The sequence below is a fragment of the Melozone crissalis genome, unplaced genomic scaffold (assembly GCF_028551555.1).
Source record: "Melozone crissalis strain CALT ecotype California unplaced genomic scaffold, PUWL_Pcris_2 ptg000041l_1, whole genome shotgun sequence".
Lineage (NCBI taxonomy): Eukaryota > Metazoa > Chordata > Aves > Passeriformes > Passerellidae > Melozone > Melozone crissalis.
The window spans coordinates 8967205-8988203 of record NW_026535819.1 but is presented as its reverse complement, the minus strand read 5'-3'; the positions used below and the strand labels follow the sequence as shown (position 1 = coordinate 8988203).

The following is a 20999-nucleotide window of genomic DNA, read 5'->3' as shown; positions in this document are numbered from 1 at the left end:
CATTTGACACTGGCACTTCAGGTAGGTCCTACAGATGAACACAGGCTGAGGGGTGGAGGAGGGGGTTTGGATGGACCCATCCCTGGAAAAGCTGCCCCAACCACATCCTTTTCCCTAAAAAATAGGAATTAACTCCTTAGAAACCCAGCTGGGAGGAACAGGGGCTCCACAGCCCCACACCTGCTTTGGTCTCAGGTGATTTTTCCTCCACCAGCCCAGCTTCCCTGAGGATCCCAGGGGGAAACCTCAAATCCTTCATTTTATTTTCCGTCTGGATGATGCTGTGGGTGGCCACATCCAAGGATGACCATAAAAAAACCCCAAGAATGCCCTAAGGTTTGTGCTGGAAATGCAAACCAGAATATTTATATATATATATGTATCTGTAGAAAGATATATCTATAGAATCAGATACAGATCTGGACATACACAGATCTATTTATATCTGTCTCTCTATAGACATAAAACCAAATATAGATATGCCTATATCTAGATATATCCATTTATAGATACACATATATCACACACACACATTATAGATCATCAATCAACACTCCAAAGAGTGATTTAGCTAAAAAATTCACTTAAAAACCAACAAAAAAATAAATTTCCCCAGGGAGGATCCTGCTGGGTTCAAGTCCAAGGGCAGAGGGCACAGGGCAGAGCCCCCTGAGGAGGCCTGGAAAGGGTGGAATAGGGAATGCCAGGGGATGCCAGGGAATTCTGCCCACACAGGCACAGAGGTAAACACAGCTGCCAAGGGGGCTCGACCCACACGAGGTCAGAGCGCCCCCAGAAGTGCTCAGGGTGGGGTGGACATGGCCCTGGGGGAACACCCTGCTGCTCCCAGGAGATGGTGCTGAGGAATGCTGGAGACTTCTGCCTATGCCTTCCCCCCACTCCTGCAGCCTGGGGGGTCCTGGAGATGGACAGACAGACGGACAGGCCATGCAGGGACTGCAGGGAGGGCAGAAGAGGGATGGGAGCCAGGGCAGGAACCTCTGAGGTACCTCCGGCCCTGCTGCCCCAGGTTTGGCAGGGGACACACAGTGAGGGAAAATGAGGGGCCCATCCTCCTCTCCTGGTGGCACAGAGGGTCTGGAGGCACCTCAGGCCCCAGGTCTCACAGGGGGCATGCCATGCTGGGACAATGAAGGGCCCATCCTCCTCTCCTGTTGGCATGGAGGGCCTGGAGGCACCTCTGGCCTCAGGTTTGGCAGAGGGCATGCAGTGCAGGGACAATGAGGGGTCCATCCTCCTCTTTTGGTGGCACAGAGGGTCTGGAGGCACCTCCAGCCCTGCTGGTCCCAGGTTTGTCAGGGGGAATGCAGTGTAGGGACACGGTGAGGGGCCCATCCTCCCCTCCTGGTGGCACGGAGTCTCTGGAGGCACCTCAGGCCCCAGGTCTCACAGGGGGCATGCCATGCTGGGACATTGAGGGCCCCATTCTCCTCTCCTGTGGCACAGAAGGTCTGGAGGCACCTCTGTCCCCAGGTTTGGCAGGGAGCACGCAGTGCTGGGACACTGAGGGGTCCATCCTCCTCTCCTGGTGTCACAGAGGCCCTGGAGGTGCCAGCAGGGCCCTCAGAAGAGGCAGGAGCCGCGCAGGCCCCGCGGCCGGCCCAGCTCTGCGGCCAGGGCCCGGCTGAGGCGGCTGGAGCTCAGCCTGGCGCTCTGGGCAGCCTCCACAGCCCGGCCCAGGCACCAGTTCAGCTCCTCCAGCTCCTCCAGCTCCAGGCTCAGGCAGCGCTGGTGGCCCTGGGGCCGGGGAGGACACTCTGCCCGCCGGGCACCCGCGTGGACAGAGAGGGGGACCCCGGCCATGGCTGGGGCTGAGGTAGGAACTGCTGGGGAGCAGTAGCTGGGAAGAAGAAGGGACACGGGCTCAGTGATGGGGGCTGTGCCACCATCCCACCTTCTCTCCATCCCTCTTCCCCATCTCCTCCATGCCCACCCCACAGCACCACCCCCTGAACACGGCTTGTCCCCAGAGGAGCTGGTGGCAGTGCCACCCCAGAGTGGATCCCTAGGGTGGGGACAGCCCCTTCTGGGTTCTCCCTCCACCCCTGGGGATGCTGACCCCCATGAGCCCCCTCCCAGCCCTGGGCATCCTTACAGCATGGAGGGCACATAAGGCACGAGGGGGACGGGTGCCAGGCAGACGGTGGCAGCAGGGGGTGCTGCCAAGTACCAAATTCCAGGTTGCTCCAGCTTCTCGGCTCCAGCGTGGGGACCTGGGGGACAGGAGCCACCAGGGCCATGCTCTGCTGAGGGAGGAAGGGGGTTAGATGTCCCCATGGGGGTTTGGTGTCCCCATGAGGGTTCAGTGTCCCCAGGGGTGTGCATTGAGTGGCGGCCCCGGTGCCATCACCCCCTGTGCCACACTGGGTGGGCACAGTCCCCTGGCATCGTCAGGGAGCTGAGGCTGTTCCTTGTCCCACCAGCCAGCCCCCAAGCAGTGAGAGCTGTGCCAGGACGTGTCACCCTTGTCACCCACCGTGTGTGGCTGTGTCCCTGGTGCCCGCAGGTGCCCGGCAGGTGGGGCAGGACGTTCTCCTGGGGGTGCTGTGCTGGGGCTGCCGGGGGGTGTCACCTCCCCCAGATGCAGCTGTGGAGGGAGGACATCAGCAATGTCCCCTGCACTGCCAGGCAGGGATGGCTGGGAAGAGCTGAGTGGTTTGGGGGGGCTGATGAGATGGGGAGGGGGCTTTCCCTGGAGGGAAAGGGGAGTCTGCAAAGGTGGGCTCTGCACTGGCACCTGGGACAGGGCTGGGGACAGGTGACAGTGCTGCCAGTGACACCTGGAAGCCCAGGGAATCCCAGCAATCCCAGGGAATCCCAGGTATTTCTGCCCACACAGGCACAGACAAATAGATGCCAAGGGGGGGCTTGACCCCTGCAGGACCCCCACGAGGTCAGGGCATCGCCCTGGGGGACAGTGGGGTCTGGACAAGGGACAGTGGGGAGAGCCTCAGGCCATGAGGAATGGGTTTGTCCCCTCCCTAAGCCTCTCCAGGTAATTAATGAAGGTCATTAGCAGCTGTTAGGGGTGGTAGGGAAGGGAAGGGGCTGTGGGCCACTCACCTGATGCCATCCTGCCCCTGTGACATCGGGGACACCCCGAGGTGCCCGGCTCTTCTCGGGGTGCTGGGGTGGCACGTGGTGTCCCCGCCTGGTACCGTGTCCCTGCCAAACCCCAGCGTGAGCATGGCCAGGGTCCCCAGGGTGGGGACGGCCACCTTCAGCCCCACCACCACCAGCACCCACCTGCGTGCTGTCCCAGGAATGTCACCGGCCCCGGGGGCTTCCCAAGGTGCTTCCGCAGGGCGGGGGGTGCCCGGGGCCCGGGCTCTGACTCGGAGGCTGTGGCAGAGGACAGGGAAGGGGGGTGGCATCCGCCGGGACCCAGCTCCAGACCTGCAGGACCCACCCTGGGCTGAGCACGGTGGGATCCGTGGGACCACCGGGACCCAACAGTCCTGCAGCCCCACAACATCCTGGGGAGGGCAAGTGGCAGCAGGGAGGAGCGTGTCCCCTCTGTCCCCACCACCCTTACCGAGGTCCAGCTCGGGCTTGTCCCGTGGCAGCGATGCCGACCTCCCCCTCGGCATGGGTGTGACCCCGGGGGCCGCCCTGCCCCGCACCGGGGGGCTCGGCTGCCTGCACAGGGGACAGAAATGCTGTCACCGCCTCCACTATCACCACCACCACTGTCACCACCTCCAGTGTCACCACCTCCACCCACCAGGCTGGCAGTCCCCTCAAGCCAAACCCCTCGATGGGGATAGGGGCAGGCTGAGGCTGGGGGTGTCCCCACGCTGCCCCGCACCCCCCAGGTCCCCCCTGCCACCTACCCCGAGGGTGCCGCGTCCTGCGGGGCCGATGGTGCGCTGGCCAGCGGCTGCCTCCTGGCCGGGGTGACACGGGGAGTGGCTTTTCCCTCGGGGTAGCTGCGGGAGTGGCACAGGCTCTCCTCCAGCCTCCGCCGCAGCCGCCACACCTCGTCCTGCAGCGCCCGGATGGCCTGGCTGCCCCAGGACACACGGCCCAGTCAGGGGGTGCAGCCAGCAGGGACCCCAACAGTGCTGGTGAGCATCAGCACACCCCTCCAGAGCCCCCATCCCCACCACCGGCACCCAGCAGCTGGGACCCTCCCCAAACCAAGCCTGGGCTGGGGTCCAGTGCCCAGTGGGTGCCTTTGGGGGGTCCCGGTGTCACCCAGGGGGTCTGGGGACACAGCCACTCACTCGCGCTCCAGACGGGAGCCCAGCAGGTCACAGTGAGCCGGGTCCAGGGACGGCAGGTCGGGGGACAGGAGGGTGGGGGATGGGGTTTGGGGGGAGGGCAGGGGGCTGGTTGGGCTCCTGGCCATGGCTGGGGGGCGGGCACCGGCGCTGGCACAGCTCCTGGCTCCCACCTCCGAGTCCGTGTGAGCTGGGGAGCAAGGGCAGCACAGTGAGCAGAGACTGGGACACACCTCCCTCCAAGGAGGGTGACTCCAGCACCACAAGGAGGTCTGGGAACACCAAAAACCAGAGCCACAGAGCCAGAGCCCCCCAGATCTCTCTCCCTCACCAGGTCCCGTGTACTCACTGCCATCACCGTCGGGGTCGGGTCCCACCTCGCTGCCCTCAGCCCAGCGAGGGGGGGAGCTGCTCTCAGAGGGGCTGCTGGGGGGCCCCCCTGTGCCCCTCGGGGGGTAGATGCCCATCAGTGCTGTCTCGGAGGGGAGCGGGGTGGTCTCTCTCTCCCGTGGGGTGCGGAGGCTGCTGGGGATGGGGACGGAGGGTCCCAGCGAGCCCGGAGCCCTGCGGAAGGGATGGATCATACAGGCAGCCCCAGGGCTCCCCCTGGCCACGGGAGCTTGTCTTTTAAAAAAGAGCTACTCTTTTTAAACTATCTTCTCTTTATACCCCGAGAGCATCATCACGGCAACACACTCTCTGTGAGAAAGAGTACGCTTCCTGCAGTGCGAGCTGAAGAAAGTGTTGCTAGCTCAGGTATCAGGAAACTGATTCCATAAGATGATTCTCAGCAAAGCTGACAGAACCATTGAATTGCAGGATAGCAGCTTGGGTTGGAAGGAACTGAGAGATCATCTGCACATCTCCAACCCTGCTCCCCACACCTTCAGTGCCTCTCCCGCCATCCCTGCTCCTCAAATCCCTCAAATCCCACAGGCAGGGCCGTACCCTGGGCCGGGGGGATGGTGCTCGGGGGTGTGCACAGGGGGTGACACCCTGCTGGCCTCCGAACCCACGAAGCCGCTGTCGGTCTCTGGGGACACAATGCGCTGCTCCTGCCGAGGGACAGAGACAGCAGTCAGTGCCCAGCAGCCCAGGGGGCTCTGGGGGGGCTCTCAGGTGGGGATCCACAGCCCCAGGGACTCACCTTGCGGGGCCCGGGCTGGGTGGCACCACTGCCTGTCCCACCGAGGGACAGGGACACCCGTGGTGGCCCAGGGACCCCCAGGGGGGGCTTGGCAGAGGCTGGTGGCTCCTCAGCAGGGGCAGGGGAGGGGTGGCCCAGTGTCTCCTCCAGGTTTGCGGGTCCTCTGGGGGGAAGGGTCGCAGCTCTTCTCTGTGGGAGGTGCCTGTGGGGAGGGGATGGAGAGGGAATGATGGGGCCGAGCAACCCCAGGCACAGGGAAATGTCCTGTGGGGAAATGTCCTTGTCCAGCTGTGCCATGGAGGCTGTTAACCCTAAGGTAAATAAAACTGGAGACCTGATGTCAAACCTCCTGCTCACCCCTGCCCCACATAGCACTTACAAGGCCAAGGGCTCGAGGCTGGGCTCCTCCTCGAGTGACTGTGTCCTGCAGGGGACCTTGCTGGGGCCACCATCCCCTGCCGTGGGTGCATCCACCTCCTCCTGGAACTGGCTCCCCGCCAGGCTCAGCTGCTCCAGGCTCAGCGACTCCGGCAAGGACTTGAAGTGCTTGTACCTGGGGGGACACATGGGCAGGAGCGGGTGGCTTTGGGGACATGCCCTGTGCCTGTGTCCCCGCTGCCCCACTGTGAGGGCACTCACTGCTCCAGCAGGTCGCCAAAATCCTCCTCCACTTGGCGCTGCTTGTGCCAGAGGGGCCAGGGCAGCCCCCCTGCCACCCCCTCGCTGTCCCCTGCTGTCCCCCGGGGATCCTCCACCAGCGCAGGGCTCTGTGGGCACAGCACAAGGGGGTGAGGGGGGCAACCCCCATAAATGCAGAGGGGTGGGGAACCTTTGCACCCCCAGCTCACCTCGGGGCGTGGGGAATGGTCAGCTGGTGGTGGGGATGGGGCTTGGGGACAGTGGGGCTGCAGGGGGGGCTGCGGGAGGGGCTGAGGGAGGGACTGCCGCCTGCCCCCCGGCTCCAGCCGCTCCCTCAGCCCCTCCAGGCGCAGCCCCAGGCGGTAAATCTCCCCCTCCACTGCCCTGCAAGACACCAGCCATCAGTGCGGGGTGCCACAACCACCGAGGACTCTCCGGGGGCTCTGGGGGGACAGAGACCCCCGGGGACATTCCGGGGAGGGGGTGGCAGGGGATCCCGTACCGGTCAGGATCAAACCCTCTCGCAGCCGCCGGGAGCTGCTGCCGGCCCCGCAGGTATTCCCGCTCCAGCGCATCCTGCGCGTCCTTCAGCATCCTCATCCTCTGCGGCACAAGAGCGCGGTCCGAGCCTGTCCAATGGGCCCTGGGCACCCCCCGTGCCCCCAGGCTGTCTGGGAAGGGGCTGACGCACCTGGAGCTGTTCTGAGGGCGTGGGGGTCCCTGCATGCACCCAGCTTTCGAAGGATTCCACCTGGCCGGGGTTGGACAGGCTGAGCCTGGCCCTGCTGTGCCCCCCCCCGCACCCCCTAGACCCCCCATATGAAACATCTCCAGGGGTGCTTCAGTGCAATTCCCCACTGCAGCCCCCTCTCTCTCCTTCCTTCCTTCTTCCTTTCCCTTCCCTTCCCAGCACCCCACAACACTCCCTCTTCCCCACAGCATTTCTCCCAACCCCTCCCATCCAGACCCCCTCCGCAGCTGCCCCCAGCAGCGCCTCCCCAGCCTATCTCCATAGTCCCCCCCCAGAACTCCCCCCAAATCCCCTCCCTGCTGCCCCACAGCCCCCACCAGCACTCCCCAAAAGCCCTTCTCCATGCAGCCTCCCTAGTATCCCCCTCTCCATGCAGCCTCCCTAGTATCCCCCTCTCCATGCAGCCTCCCTAGTATCCCCCTCTACAGCTCCCTGTTCCTGCACCTCTCCCAGCCCCCCAGCAGCCCCCCAGTCCTCACCTGTGCCTGCAGCCGGCGGCTCTGCCCCGCCAGGGCCCGGGTGAGCCGCGGGCCAGGGCAGCAGCAGGGCCCGGGGCAGGTGGAGCAGCACCCCCCGGGTGGAGGAGGGGACCGAGGCTGCGGTGAACCCCCCCGCTCTGACAGTCCCGGGGCTGCAGCTGTGAGAAAACACGAGGACAAGTGACACCGCAGCAGTGGTGACACCGGAGTGGGGAAGGGGCTGTGGGGGACAATCCTCCCAGAACTGGAGTGGGAAGGCAGTGAGTGGGGCAGGGGACACGGATCAACACACCTGCGAGGTGTGGGGCTGTGGGATGTTGATATGGATCAACACCCCTGCAAGGTGTGGGGCTGTGGGATGTGGATCAACACAGCTGTGAGGTGTGGGGCTGTGGGATGTGGATCAACACACCTGTGAAGTGTGGGGCTGTGGGATACAGATGAACACACCTGTAGCAGGCGAGGCTGGCGCTGTGGCTGGGGCTGTGGCTGGGGCTGTGGCCATGCCCAGAGCTGCTGTCCGTGCCTGCGGGATGCTCAGGGTCATCACTCGGCTCCCCGTGCTCACGGTGCCCACGGCGAGGCTGCGGCTGGGCTGCGGCGGGTCGGAGAACAGGCTCACCTGGGCAGGGAGAGCGGGTTTGGGCAGTCAGCCTGCACCCCGACCCACCCACCGTGCCCCGGGGCACCCCGAAGCGCCCCATGGGCATGGCAGTGGGTGCGGTGAAGGTGGGGACACGCGTGAGGGGGGCGGTTGGCACAGCCCTGCCTCAGTTTCCCCACCCACGCCGTGGCAGAGGTGACACGGGGACACACTTCCTGCCATCTCAGAGACGTTCCCCGCCATTCCGGGGACAATCCAGCTCTGCCACCGCCTGGCACAGAGGGGACCCCGCCAGGCAAGATGGGCACGGAGCTCCCCGGGCTGCTGTGGGCTCTGCCGTGGCCTCAACCCCCCTCCCTGGGCTGGGATCGCTCAACCGCAGCTCCCCGGGAGGAGGAAGAGGAAGGCACAACTCAACCTCAGGGGATGGGGAACAAAGAGGGGAAGCCCCCAGGCATCCTGAGCCCCCACCCACCCTGGCGCCCAGGCGCAGCTGGTCGATGGTGTTCTCAGCCTCGGCGTACTTGGTCAGCAGCTTGTGGTAGTCGTCCTGCGGGGAGGGGACACCAGTGGGGGACAGCACCCGGCACGGGGTGGGGAGTCCCATGGGTGGGGTGCAGAAAATCCCTCTCCCAAACATCCGACCCCTCTGTGCAGATGTGACCCCCGTTTCTCTGCCCCCTCTCCTCCCAGGGGGACAAACATCCTGAGGGTCACAAGCTCCGTGGGGGTGACCGCCATCCCGAGGGGACGAGAGCATCCTGTCCCCAGGCTGAGCACTGCCCACATCCCTGCTCCTTCCCTCCTCGCCAGCTCCATGCAGGACGAGGAAGGCGTGACCAGCACCACACCCCATGAGGGTCCCAGAGGCAGTGACACCCCCATGTCCCCCCACCCTGCAGACCCTCCCAGTGTGGCTGTACGGGGGGAGCCGGGCATTACCTGGAGCTGCTGCACCAGCGCCGTAGCTTGTCTGGGGGACCTGAACTCCTGCGGCAGCCCGGCCGTGCTGGGGGGCTGCGGGGACGCCCCCTCCCCGCTGCTCAGCAGCACCTCCCGGACGATCTCGGCCGGGGATTTGAAGCCGACGGGGCCGCGGGGGCGGGCGGGCAGCACCCGGCCCCGGGGCGGGCGGTAGCTCTGGTCGAACTTCACCCGCGCCTCCACCTTGGACAGGTCGGGCAGGGGGTGGTTGAGGCGCCCTCGGCCGTACTGGGTGCCCTCGGTGCCCGTTCCCGAGGGATCCTTTGTCCCCTTGGCACCCGTTCGCCTCCGGGGGCTCAGGGACCGCGACTGCCGGGCGGCCTTGGGGGGCACCGCGGCGGGCGCTGCTTTCTTGGGCACTCGGGATCTGCAGTGCCCTTGGGGTGCCGGGGCATTCCCGGTGCCGTGGGGCTGGCCGGTGGGTGACACGCCAGCAGGTGCCATCCCTGTGCCAGCTCTCTGGGGCTCGGGGACACGCTCGGGGCCATCGGGGGAGAGCTGCAGGGGGAGGCTCCGTCTGGGGCTCCACTCCTGCCTGTGCCCCCCGAGGGTGTCCGCGGCCGTGCCCCAGCCCCGGAGCTGGCGGGACGGGGTGCCGGGGCCAGGGCTGGTGTCCGAGAGCCCTGAGGTGTCCCCGCCGTCCGTGCTGCAGCCCCGCGGCTGGCACAGAGCCCGGCGGTCCCTCATGGCCTCGGGGCTGCCGCTGGAGCCCGAGCCCCAGCAGCCCCCCGAGGACAGCTCGGGGTAGGGGTCCCCATCGCTCTCCGCCCCCCAGGGCCCCTCGTCCCCCCCGGAGCTGCCCCGCTCCTCCTCCTCCTCGGCCGGCTCCTGCCGCGGCTGCCATCGCCCCTCCTGTGCCGGGGACCCCTCCTGCAGCCCCTCGCTGCCACCTGCAAAACAGCGGCACGGCGGGGCTGTCACCACCCACACCCGGCCCGCGTCCCCCGCTCCAGCGGCTCCGGCGACATTCGGGACCACCCCTTGTGGGCAGGACTCACCCCACGGGGGGCTCCTGGCGCCCTCCCCCAGGCCGATGACCCCATCCTCGTCCATCCGCCTTTCAAAGTCGTCTTCCTCCTCCTCCTCCTCCTCCTGCTCCTTGCCGTGCCAGCGCGTCAGCTCTGTTTGCGTCCAGCGCAGCCATGGTGCCGGGCTGGCCATGGCCCCTCACTTGTGTCGCTTCATGGCCCGGCGGCGGTGGCGGCGGGCTGGGGACCTCCTTGTCGCGAATGTAGGTCACAGCATCGCCGCCGCGTCCTGGGGGGGCCGGGGGAGAGGGGGGGATGCTCAGCGGGACATGGTGGGCTCTGTTTGAGGTGTCTTCCCTGTCCCCCAAATCCCAGGACAAGAGCAACCCTCGGGGGGGGCTCCTTATAAATGACAGGAGGGGGGGACAACTCGGATCAGATCCCCCCACTGTGCATCCCACTCTGAAGCTGGAGCTGCTGTATCTCTGCCAGCACTGAGGTCCTTGTGGGGAAGGAGCCCCTCAGAGTCACCCCCAAAAAGGTTTGTCCCCCACGTTGGGAGGGTCTTCCCTGTCCCCCAAATCCCAGGGACAGGAACAACTCTCGATGACGGGGGGACATCGGACACCCTCGGATCAGACCCTCCCACTGTGCATCCCACCCCGAAGCTGGAGCTGCCACATCTCTGCCAGCACTGAGGTCCTCGTGGGGAAGGAGCCCCTCAGGGCCACCCCAAAAGGTTTGTCCCCCACGTTGGGAGGGTCTTCCCTGTCCCCCAAATCCTGAGGACAAGAGAAACCCTCGATGACGGGGGGACATCGGACACCCTCGGATCAGACCCCCCCACTGTGCATCCCACCCCGAAGCTGGAGCTGCCACATCTCTGCCAGCACTGAGGTCCTCGTGGGGAAGGAGCCCCTCAGAGCCACCTCAAAAGGTTTGTCCCCCTCCCTAGGAACACCCAGCCCATGCTGGCACCCTGTGGATGTCACCCCAGCTGGGCAGCCACACCCTGGGGACCACCAGCAGGAGCACCCCAAAGAGCCCTCGGGATGTGGGGTCACAGCAGAGACACAAATTCCCCTCATGATTCCAAAGCATGAGCTCTCCCCTCACCCCACATGGGGTTTCCGCCAGCAGCCGGATGCCAAAACCCCAAATGTGGAGTGTGGCAAGAAAGGCCACGGGGTTTCCAACCCCTCTGCTGGACTGGAGCCCCATAAACCCAAATTTTGGCCTGGGGGGTCAAACCAGGCACCTCCAGCCCCATGCAGGGACACTCACTCTGTACCAGCAGCCTCAGGACATCCCCATATCACCGTGACCCCATGAAAACCTGGCCCCCTGAAACCTTCCTGTGCCTGTGGGGCAGCCCAGCTTTTGCAGAAGGAGGAAATGATGTTTCCTGCAAGTTTGCAGGTGGCCACAAAGTTTTAACCCCATCCGGCCCTGCGCAGTGGGGGCTGAACCCTCCTCCCTCAGCATTTTTAATCAAAACCTTTATTTTTAATCCAGTTCAGAGCAAAATGCTGTAGGAAGAGAGGGGAGGGAGATCCCTGGGACCATCAGCAGCTGGTCCATAAAACATCAGCACAAGGATCTTCCAGGAGACCTAAAATTGAGCTTTAAAGCCCCAAAATTCAGCCATCGTTGGAAATTCCCCCAGATTTCCAAAGGGAGAGTGCAGCTGGCCCCATCCTGGGATGCTGCTCACACTCCCAGGGATGCTGGGGCTGCACCCAGCCACTGTGGCCTGTCTTGGCACACTCACAGGCAGCCAATTAAGCCAGCTCGTTAATGTGTAATTAGTGGCACGCAGAGGACAGCTTGACAAGCTAATGAAACCACAGCATGATCCCTGGGGTGGCTGCTCTTAGCCAGAGGGTGCTGTGGTGATTTTGGGGTGCTGCTGGCTCAGGGATGGGGGTGATGAGGACTAAACCTACCCACAGCACCCACATGCTCTGGGAAAAGTCCTCTGATCCCCTCCCAAGCCTCAGTTCTGCAAATTCTTTGGGTGTTTGTGGGGTTTGAGGTTATTTTCCAGCCCTGCCTGCCACCAAGGGTATTATCCTTGCACCAGCCTTGCTCCCAGCCCTGCCTGCATCCTTGGGGCATTTCGAGCAGGAGCAAACCCCAAAGCATCCCTTAGGGTCCTGCAAACCTCCTGGGGGCTTTGCATGAGGTTCTCCCCCCACACTGAGTGGATAACTCCATTCTCCACACCTGGAGATGCTCCACAGCTTCTCCTGCCACCGGGGGAGATGGGATACTTCAGACCCTGAGGTACTGAAACCAAATTGGGATTTTGGCTTTAGCTCCTCCCTGGGCTGGGATGTTTCCTTACACACATCCCAGAGATCCCCACTGAGTGCCTCCCATCCCACCTGGAGCCCTGCAGGATCCCAGAGCCATGAGGAACCCCAAAAACCACACTCAGGGTTCCCACAGGAGAGTGCTGGGTGAAAGTAGCCTGGGTATAGGAATGTGTTTTCTATTGACGGAGTGATCAAATTACTCTTTGCCTCCTTAAAAAGGCAAAAAGCCCAAAAGTTTCTCTCCCCAACTGGGTAAAAAGACACCTCACAAGACCTTTAGGACTTCACCTCAAACCTGGAGCTGCCCAATTAGACAAAGGCCAAAAAGTCCCACCTAAGTAATTCACTAAAAAAAAAGAAGAGAACAAAGGAAAAAAATCACTTTTGTGGAGTGTTTTACCAAAACCAAAACCCTCTTACTCCTAACTCAGTTTTTCTCTATAAGAGCTTTATTATTTTGCTTTTTATTAAAACTTTTTCTGTTTCCAGCACTACCTCAAAAACCATCCTACTAATTTTATACCATTAAAGTAACAAAGCTATCTCAAGTGTAATAAATTCTCTAAGAGCACATAAAACCTAACTCAAAAAAACCCCCATCACCTGGGGGTCCTGTTCTCTTGGGATAAAGGGATTTAAAACATTCCCAACCCATTTCTGGTGTTTCTTTAACCTCTTTAATGGGGATTTTGCATCTCTTGAAGGAGGCCATGCCTAATCCAAATGTTGTCATCCCATTTCTGAGCAGCGATTCCCACATGCACAGCCCACAGCAGTCCAAACCCAGCCACAGTTATTGCTTTCCCAGAAAATCCCTCTGCTGATGGTCATGGTGGCAAGAGCAACAAATTTCGGATTCTTTTCCCCCCTCTAAGTGATTTTCTCCCTGTTATGGGAGCACAGAAAAGCTTGAAAAATGATGTGGCTTCGTGCTCAGCAGCCACAAATCAAACAGAAACAATCCCAAATGTGTGCAGAAATATATACATATATTTTAATTTTCCTCTTTGAAAGCCAGGATTTTTGCAACAGGCAACTGGGAAAAAAAAAAACTAAAAGGAAAATTAAAAGCCTCAGCTAAACACCCTGAACTCTGCTCTGCCCCAGCCCCTCAAATCCTCTCCTGCCCTACAAATCCCAGCCAGGGCTGTCCCAAATTGTGGCTCAGGGCAGAGGGGCTCAGATGGGGGGGGGGATGCTGCCGGGTCTCTGTCTGTCCTTCCAAACCCCTGATCCTTTCTGCGGGCAGCAATCCCATCCCTGTCCCACTCCCTGCCCCATCGCATCCCTGTCCCATTCCCTGCATGGATCCCATCCCTGATCCCATCCCTGTCCCAATCCTATCCCTGCCCCATCCCATCCCTGTTCCACTCCCTGCCCCAATCCCATGCCTGCCCCAATCCCATCCCTGTCCCACTCCCTGCCTGGATCCCATCCCTGATCCTATCCTGTCCCAATCCTATCCCTGTCCCATCCCATCCCATCCCATCCCATCCCATCCCTGTCCCAATCTTATCCCTGTCCCATCCCATCCCATCCCATCCCATCCCATCCCTGTCCCAATCTTATCCCTGTCCCATCCCATCCCATCCCTGTCCCATTCTCTGCCTGGATCCCATCCCTGATCCCATCCCGGCCCCGTCCCATCCCTTCCCACTCCCTGCCCCCATCCCATCCCTGCCCCAATCCCATTTCTGTCCCACTCCCTGCCCTGATCCCATCCCTGCCCCATTCCCTGCCCCATCCCATCCCATCCCATCCCATCCCATCCCATCCCATCCCATGGATCTCATCCCTGTCCCACTCCCTGCCCTGATCCCATCCCATCCCATCCCATCCCATCCCATCCCATCCCTGCCCCATTCCCTGCCCCATCCCATCCCATCCCATCCCATCCCATCCCATCCCATGGATCTCATCCCTGTCCCACTCCCTGCCCTGATCCCATCCCATCCCATCCCATCCCATCCCATCCCATCCCATCCCTGCCCCAGGCAATGACCGAGGTGCGAGGCTGATCCCGCCCAGCTCATTCCCGTGCGCAGGGAAGCCGCAGCCACCCAGGCCAGCACGGAGCCATCGTGGCTCCTGGGTTTATCAGGGCTGACAGCAGAGGAGACAGGAGCATCCTCCGCCCCAGGGCTCGCTCGGTGACAGCGAGGGGGGGACAGGGCTGCTGTCACTCTGCCTTCACTGCCCTGTCAGCCCCGGGCAGAGCAGGGGGGATGGGGGGGCTCTAAACCCCGCAGCTCCATCCCCACATTCTCTGAGTGATGTGGAATTACCCTCCTGCTCTGTATCCCAAAATCCTTTGCCTGGGATGGGTTAAAGCCCCTCCTGCACATCTGCGCCCATCTGGGATGCAGGGGGAGCTTAACCCCCGTCCCAGACAAGGGATGGATGTTTTGCATCTCTTTTACAGAGGTTTGAAGGAGGCCAGAACGGCCTCGGGCTGAAACTTGGCAAGGCATGTCTGCGCTCCAGGAGGGAGAAATTCCTGGTGTATAAACCCTTTTTTAAAGCCCACAGAGCCCCGTTTTAATAGCCATGAAAGAGGGCAGAGAAGCGGAAATGCTGCGCTCTCAGTTTGCATTATTTCCTACTAGAACGAGGGAGGGACCATCACAGCGAGGAAGAGCCTGACAAACCTCCCTGGTCCTCTGACAGCACACGCCTGTCACCATCACTGCACAGCCCACGTGTCACCCCAGTTCCAGAGGCTGGAGGAACCCCCATAGGGAGAGGCACCAAAACACCACGGAAATGTCATTTTTCCATCACTTGCACCGAAGCAAAGCCCCATAACAAGACAGAGAACTCTTCTTTCCTCCCTCCTCCCTGGCACAGGGACCCTCCTGTCCTGGCTGGGGACACGCCGGGTGCACCCCAGGGCTGCATCCCCGCAGGGCCGGGGGCGGATGGCCGTAATTCCCGATCTGGAGGACAGACAGCCTTAATCCCCGTCTGGAGAGCGCTGCCGCTGTCCCCACCACAGCCGGTGCCACGGAGATCCCTTCTTAGCACAGGGCAGAGAGGCAGCGGGGACACGGCCGGGAGATTGTGCTGGGCTGAACCAGCTCCAGCTTCCCTGAGCCATGGCCTCAACCTCCCACAGCAAAGAATTTATCCCCTATATCCCACCCAGCCCTTCTCTTTGTCAGTTTGAAGCCATTCCCTGCGTCCCGTCCCTCCATCCCTTGTCCTCTCCAGCTCTCTTGGAACCCCTTTAAGCACTGGGAGTAGCCCTGAGCTCTCCCTGGAGCTTTTTCATCCGCATCTCTCCCAGCCCTTACGGGCAGCGCCTGCCCTGCCGCGCTCCCCGCCTGCCCTTGAACTTTAAGAAGCGATTTCAGCCGTGCCCGGAAGGCACCGAGCGGCTGCGGCCGAGCACGGGACACCCGCGACACCCTGGGGCAGCGGCGGCTGCCATGAGCACGGCTGCCCTTTAAATAAAACACGGAACTGAAGCTGAACCTGCCCCGGAGACTTCTCCGGAGGAGCCGGCGGCAGCTCCCGGCCCCGCAGCCTCCGAGAGCCCCGGCCGAGCCTCCGAGCCGCCTCCGCAGCCCCTGACGAAACTCTGCCGGAATCCTCCGGCCCCGGCGGGGAGGAGGCACCGGCAGAAGAAAAGTTCTGACAAGTTTCCTCGGGGCCACGGGGGCTGCGATGGCGTGGGGAGGATACGCCTCGGTCAGGAGCGGCGTGTCCCGCATCCTCCCGCCGTGTCCCGCATCCTCCCAGTGTGTCCCATGGCCTCGGCCAAGCTGGGACCCTGCCGGGGCTGGGGGTGTCCCCGCCCCGCCCAGGGATCTCAGCCAGCCCTGCCGAGCCGGGCTCAGCAAAGCCGGGCTCAGCAGAGCCGGGAGCTCTGGATGCGGCCCCGAGATGGGGCCCGCGGGCTGCGCCTCCAGCTGTGCCTCCAGTTGTGGCTCCAGCGGAGCCCCGGGGGCTATCTCCTTCTTTCCAGCTGCAGTAGAGGCTGCAGGGAGCAGCCCAGCCATTCCCGGCCACCCCGGGCACAGCTGGGGCACATCTGGCCCGCGGGCACCGCTGGAGCGGCGCCCTCACCCCGCGCTGCCCACCTGTAGGGAGGGCCCGGCCGGCGGCTCCTCGGCCGGGGCTGGGCGGCTCTGGTCCCGGTCCCGGTCCCGATCCCGATCCCGGTTCTGATCCCGGTCCTGGTCCTGGTCCCAGCCCTTGTCCCGATCCGGCCCGGCCCCGCCGGACAAAAGCGCGGCCCGCGGCGCTAGGGGGCGTGGCCTCCCCTATTAGCATACCCGCCGCACTCCGCCAATCCGCGCGCCGAGCGAGAGGTCGTCAGCATAAACCCCGCCCCTCTTTTATTTGCATATCCCGCCGCTGGCGACCAATCAGAGCCGCTGTTGAGGGAACCTCATTGGCATAATTTATGCAGCGCGGGCACCCCCTGGCGGGGCGCTGCCCATTCCCGGGATTGGGATTGGGATTGGATGGGAAGGGAAGGGAAGGGAAGGGAAGGGAAGGGAAGGGAAGGGAAGGGAAGGGAAGGGAAGGGGTCCATGGGATGGCCAATCCCAGAGATCCTTGGCAGGGATTGAGATAAGAATGGAAAAGGAATGGGGTGGGAATGAGGAGAGATTGAGATGGGAAATAATGAGATGGGATGGAATGAAATGGGGATAGGACTGGGCATGGGATAGGATGGGAATAAGGACTGGATGGGTCGAGGATGAGATGGGGCTGACATAGAGCATCCCCTCACCACCACCACCACTGCAACCCACCCACCCTGCCAGCCCTGGGAAGCTCCCAGGATAACAAGGAAAATATCCTATCATCCCTTCCCCTTCCTACCCCCTCATACCAGCCCCAAAGCACCCCCCAAGCGCAGCCTTTTTTCTACCCTGATAGATTTATTGAAAAATTAAAAGCACAAGCTCTGTATATATAAATACAACAACATTGCCAGCGATTTACAAGGCCTCCAGTTGCTCTCTCTGCATCCCCACCCGTGGCTGGCACCACCCACCCGGGCACCTTGGGGACCACCCAAAGGAGCAGCAACGCCCCGAAACTCCCTGCAGCCTGAGCCACGGGCCCACCTTGCTCTGTGTGTGGCACTCAAATGACAGCGGGGACACCCAGACCGAGCTGTCCTCCTGCCCCGCTCCCAGCCTGGCCGAGGGGGAGACGACATTCCCTACCCCAGAGAGGTCAGGGATGGAAACTTGAAGGGATGTGCCCTAGGCAGGCAGTGAGCCTGCGGAGGGCGTGGGGACATTTGGGGACAAGCCGGGGTTGTGTGTGCGCGCGTGCGGGGCCGTGGGACGCCGCTGTCCCACCTCGCTGCCATCCTCCATCCCCATCCCAGCGCTGTAAAAACCCTGCCCCTAAAGGGCCACGTTGAACTCTGTGACCAAGAAGTCGATGTAGTCCTTCTCCTTCAGCTTGAAGGCCTCGGCGATGATGCGGGCGGCCTCGCGGTGCTCCTTGCCCCGCAGCCCCGTGCCGTTCACCTCCAGGATGACGTGTCCCACCTTCAGCTTCCCGCAGTTGTGTGCCGAGCCACCCCGCTGCAGGACACAGAGGGGTCAGATCAGCATCAAGCAGGGGGGAAAAACTGCATCCCACCTTTCTCAGGGGGAAAAAATGATATGTCCCACCTTCAGCTTCCTGCAGTTGTGTGCTGAGCCACCCCGCTGCAGGACACAGAGGGGTCAGACCACACTCCCACTGTTGGAACTCAGCAGATCCCTTTGGGTGTCCAGAGTTGCTGAGGACCCCGTCAGGGGGCTCAGAGACCCTGGCACGCAGCCCAGAACACCTGGAGATCTGATTTTGACCCCTGGAGCAAGTTACCAGCTTTGTATGAGGACATGAAAGTCACACAGGTTTGGATGGTGTAATAATAAAATTATCACAGGGTGAAAATGTAGATTTTAGGGTTTTTGGTATGGGGGTTATGGGGACAAGATGGGGGAATCAGGGCATGCCCAGCCTTTCTTCTTCTTCTTCTTGTTCTCCATTTTCTGCAGTGATGTTGGCACTTTGGGATTGGTTTAGAGTAGAAGTGCACTGTCTAACACAGGTGATGGGTATTGGGAATTCAGTGTAAATATGTTATAGGTAGTTTGTAGTATAAAAGGACAACACAGAGTGCCTGTGGCTGCCCTGCTGAGCAGATCTCGGCTGGGCAGAAATAAAATTTTATAGATAAGAATTAATAAACAACCTCAAGACCAAAAAGTGAAGAGTCCAGACTCGTTCTTCAGTTGCACAGGCTGAAACAGAGACACCCTGCACATCTCGGGGCTGCAATTATCAACAGCAGCCTGAGATCCCACCACTCCCTGCATCAAGCAGGGGGAAAAAATTGGGAGGTATTTCATATCTGACGTGATGGATGTGAAATATTTCACTTTTTGGAGAGAGGGGATGAATTTGGCTTCCCCCCTGCTTGATCCTGGAGCGTGACGCCAGCTGGGATGGCCAAGAATAACCAAGGCAGAGTCGGCTCTGCTTTTTTTTGCTGTAAATAACTTGAATTTTGCCCCAAGTAAACAGGGAGACAGCTCCAGAGGGCTCAGTCCCCTGGCTCCCATCCACCATTCCCCCTCCTCAATCCCCTGTCTGGCAGTTTCCAGACATCTGGAGACAGCAGCCAAGCTTTCAGGGCTGCCCTGATCCCCTCAGAGATGTCTGGAGCACACAGCTGGCTCCCACACAGGAGGTGTGTTCTGGGATGGGATCATCCACGGGACACAGACACCATCCTCAGCATGGCAGAACGGTGCCTGGGGAGCTGCAGGGCTGGACAAACCTCCAAAATCCCACTGGCCACACCTCCAGGGCTTTCCTCAGCCTACCCAGGGAGGCGAGGGATGGGATGGGACGGGATCCATGGAATGGGATGGAATGGGATGGGATGGGATGGGATGGGATGGGATGGGATGGGATGGACCCCCTCTTAATCCTACTTTTCTCTCCATCTCCAAGCGATCCCGGGACCCCCTGGGACCCCTCCTCCCTCTCCATCTCTGAGGGACCCTTGAGGCCCTGCACACTGCTCCCTCACCTCCACTTCTTTTTCCTGGGATGGGATGTGCACGGAGCTGTCCCCTCCCAGCTGCCCTACCTGGATAGTGACGATGCGGGGCAGCGGCTGCCGCGTGTTGGCGCCGCCCTCGATGGCGATGCCCAAGGTGGGAGCGCTCTTGGACACCCGGATCAGACACGACGTGGGCTCCAGGAGCCCTGGCTGTGGGGACAGATGGCAGCACTGCCAAGGGGGCCTGGACACTGTGTGCCAGCCATGCTCCCTTGGCCAGGGCCCCACAGCAGGCAGGGACAAGCTGCTGCCACCACAGAGGGACAGACACAGCCCTGCAGCTGCTTTCTGACTCCTGATCTAAAATCCCAACTCTGGGCAGCTCTGGAGGGGTTTGGGAAGGAGCAGAGCAGCTCTCTGCCTGCCTGCCTGCTCGTGTCCCTCAGCCTCACCATCACCAGAAACCCTCTGAGTTATGTCTGACACCCGCTGCCACCTTCCCTTTGGGTGACAGGTGACTTCATTCATGCAGCTTGTGGATGTCCATTTACAGCCGGGAATTCCCCCAGGCCCCAGGTAGCTGCTGGCTGGAGCTGGCAGGGATGGGATTTATCCAGGACAGAGTGAATCAGCCCCACAGTGCCCCTCTCAGCCACTCCTGACCCCTTTCCCCACAGCTCAGCCCCCCACAGAACTGACTGCCTGCAGCAGAGAGGAGAAACACCCCAGCTGTGCATGGACCAGTGGCTGCTGCCTGTGGGCAGAGGGAGTGGAACGGGCTGGCCAAGGCAGTGGTGCCCCCTCCCACACAGAGCAGCACCCCAGGCCCCCCTCACCGGCTTGGAGGCCCCTTCTGCCGCCCCCTCGCTCCTGGTGGCCTCCTTGGGGCTGCGGCTCTTGCCGGGGCCTGGCTGCCGGCTCCTGTCCTTGCCGCTCGTCTCCACCTCCCCGATGTCCACCCCGCTGTCCTCGCTGAGGGTCTGCCCGCTGTCCGACAGCTGGGAGAGCGTGGAGGCTGGGGAGAGACGCGGCGTTAGCGGGGCAGTGCCAGGGCCGGGCCAGGGGGCAAGGGCAGCTCCCGCTCCCAGGGCTGGGCAGCTCCCCTGGGATTCAGAGCAGGGTTTCCAAGCACAGCCCTGCAGAACCATGGAATTGCTCAGTTGGGAAAAGTGTTGGAACTCATGCATCCCTTTGGATGTCCAGAGCTGCCGAGGACCCTGTCAGGGGGCTTGGAGACCCTGGCATGCTGCCCAAAACACCTGGAGATGTGATTTTGACCCTTGGAGCAAGTTACCAGCTTTGTATGAGGATCTGAAAGTCACACAGGTTTAAACAGTGTAATAATAAAATGATCACAGGGTGACAATGTAGATTTTAGGATTTTTGGTATGGGGGTTATGGGGACAAGATGGAGGAACTTGGGCGTGTCCAGCCTTTCTTCTTCCTCTTCTCCATTTTCTGCAGTGCTGTTGGCACTTTGGGATTGGTTTAGAGTAGGAGTAGAAGCACTGTCTAACATAGGTGATAGGTATTGGGAATTAAGTGTAAATATGTTATATGTAGTTTGTAGTATAAAAGGACAACACAGAGTGCCTGTGGCTGCCCTGCTGAGCAGATCTCGGCTGGGCAGAAAGAAAATTTTATAGATAAGAATTAATAAACAACCTCAAGACTGAAGAGTTCAGACTCATTCTTCCGTTGCACGGGCCGAAGCAGATCCTGCACATCTTGGGGCAGCAATTATCAACAGCAACCCGAGAGAAAAGAACTCTCAGATCATCAAGTCCAGCCACAAGAGCAGCACTGCTAAGGTCACTCCACAGCCATGTCCCCAAGTG

General features: G+C 61.5%; 2 protein-coding genes across 2 annotated transcripts in view; both read right to left on the bottom strand.

Annotated features, from left to right (window-relative positions):
• Window positions 1-1584: 1584 nt before the first annotated feature.
• Window positions 1585-16276, bottom strand: AKNA (AT-hook transcription factor). Its single transcript, XM_054284507.1, has 24 exons — window positions 16217-16276; window positions 9847-10105; window positions 9585-9738; window positions 8807-9530; window positions 8340-8414; window positions 7711-7882; window positions 7261-7397; window positions 6722-6781; window positions 6533-6633; window positions 6344-6414; window positions 6240-6262; window positions 6031-6158; window positions 5771-5944; window positions 5392-5593; window positions 5193-5299; window positions 4594-4808; window positions 4248-4434; window positions 3855-4028; window positions 3557-3660; window positions 3268-3417; window positions 3085-3186; window positions 2498-2608; window positions 2117-2267; window positions 1585-1861 (listed from the first exon to the last, which is right to left on the bottom strand). Exons 2-24 carry the CDS (start codon window positions 10007-10009, stop codon window positions 1585-1587), a joined length of 3762 nt encoding a protein of 1253 aa, XP_054140482.1. The 5' UTR covers window positions 10010-10105; window positions 16217-16276.
• Window positions 16277-17021: 745 nt separating this feature from the next.
• Window positions 17022-20999, bottom strand: part of WHRN (whirlin) — a 55523-nt gene continuing 51545 nt past the window's right edge. Inside the window, exons 11-13 of the mRNA XM_054284023.1 lie at window positions 19998-20176; window positions 19249-19371; window positions 17022-17686 (exon numbers count right to left, since the gene is read on the bottom strand). Coding sequence (XP_054139998.1) covers window positions 17504-17686; window positions 19249-19371; window positions 19998-20176 — 485 coding nt within the window. The 3' untranslated portion in view covers window positions 17022-17503. The remainder of the gene's footprint in view (window positions 17687-19248; window positions 19372-19997; window positions 20177-20999) is intronic.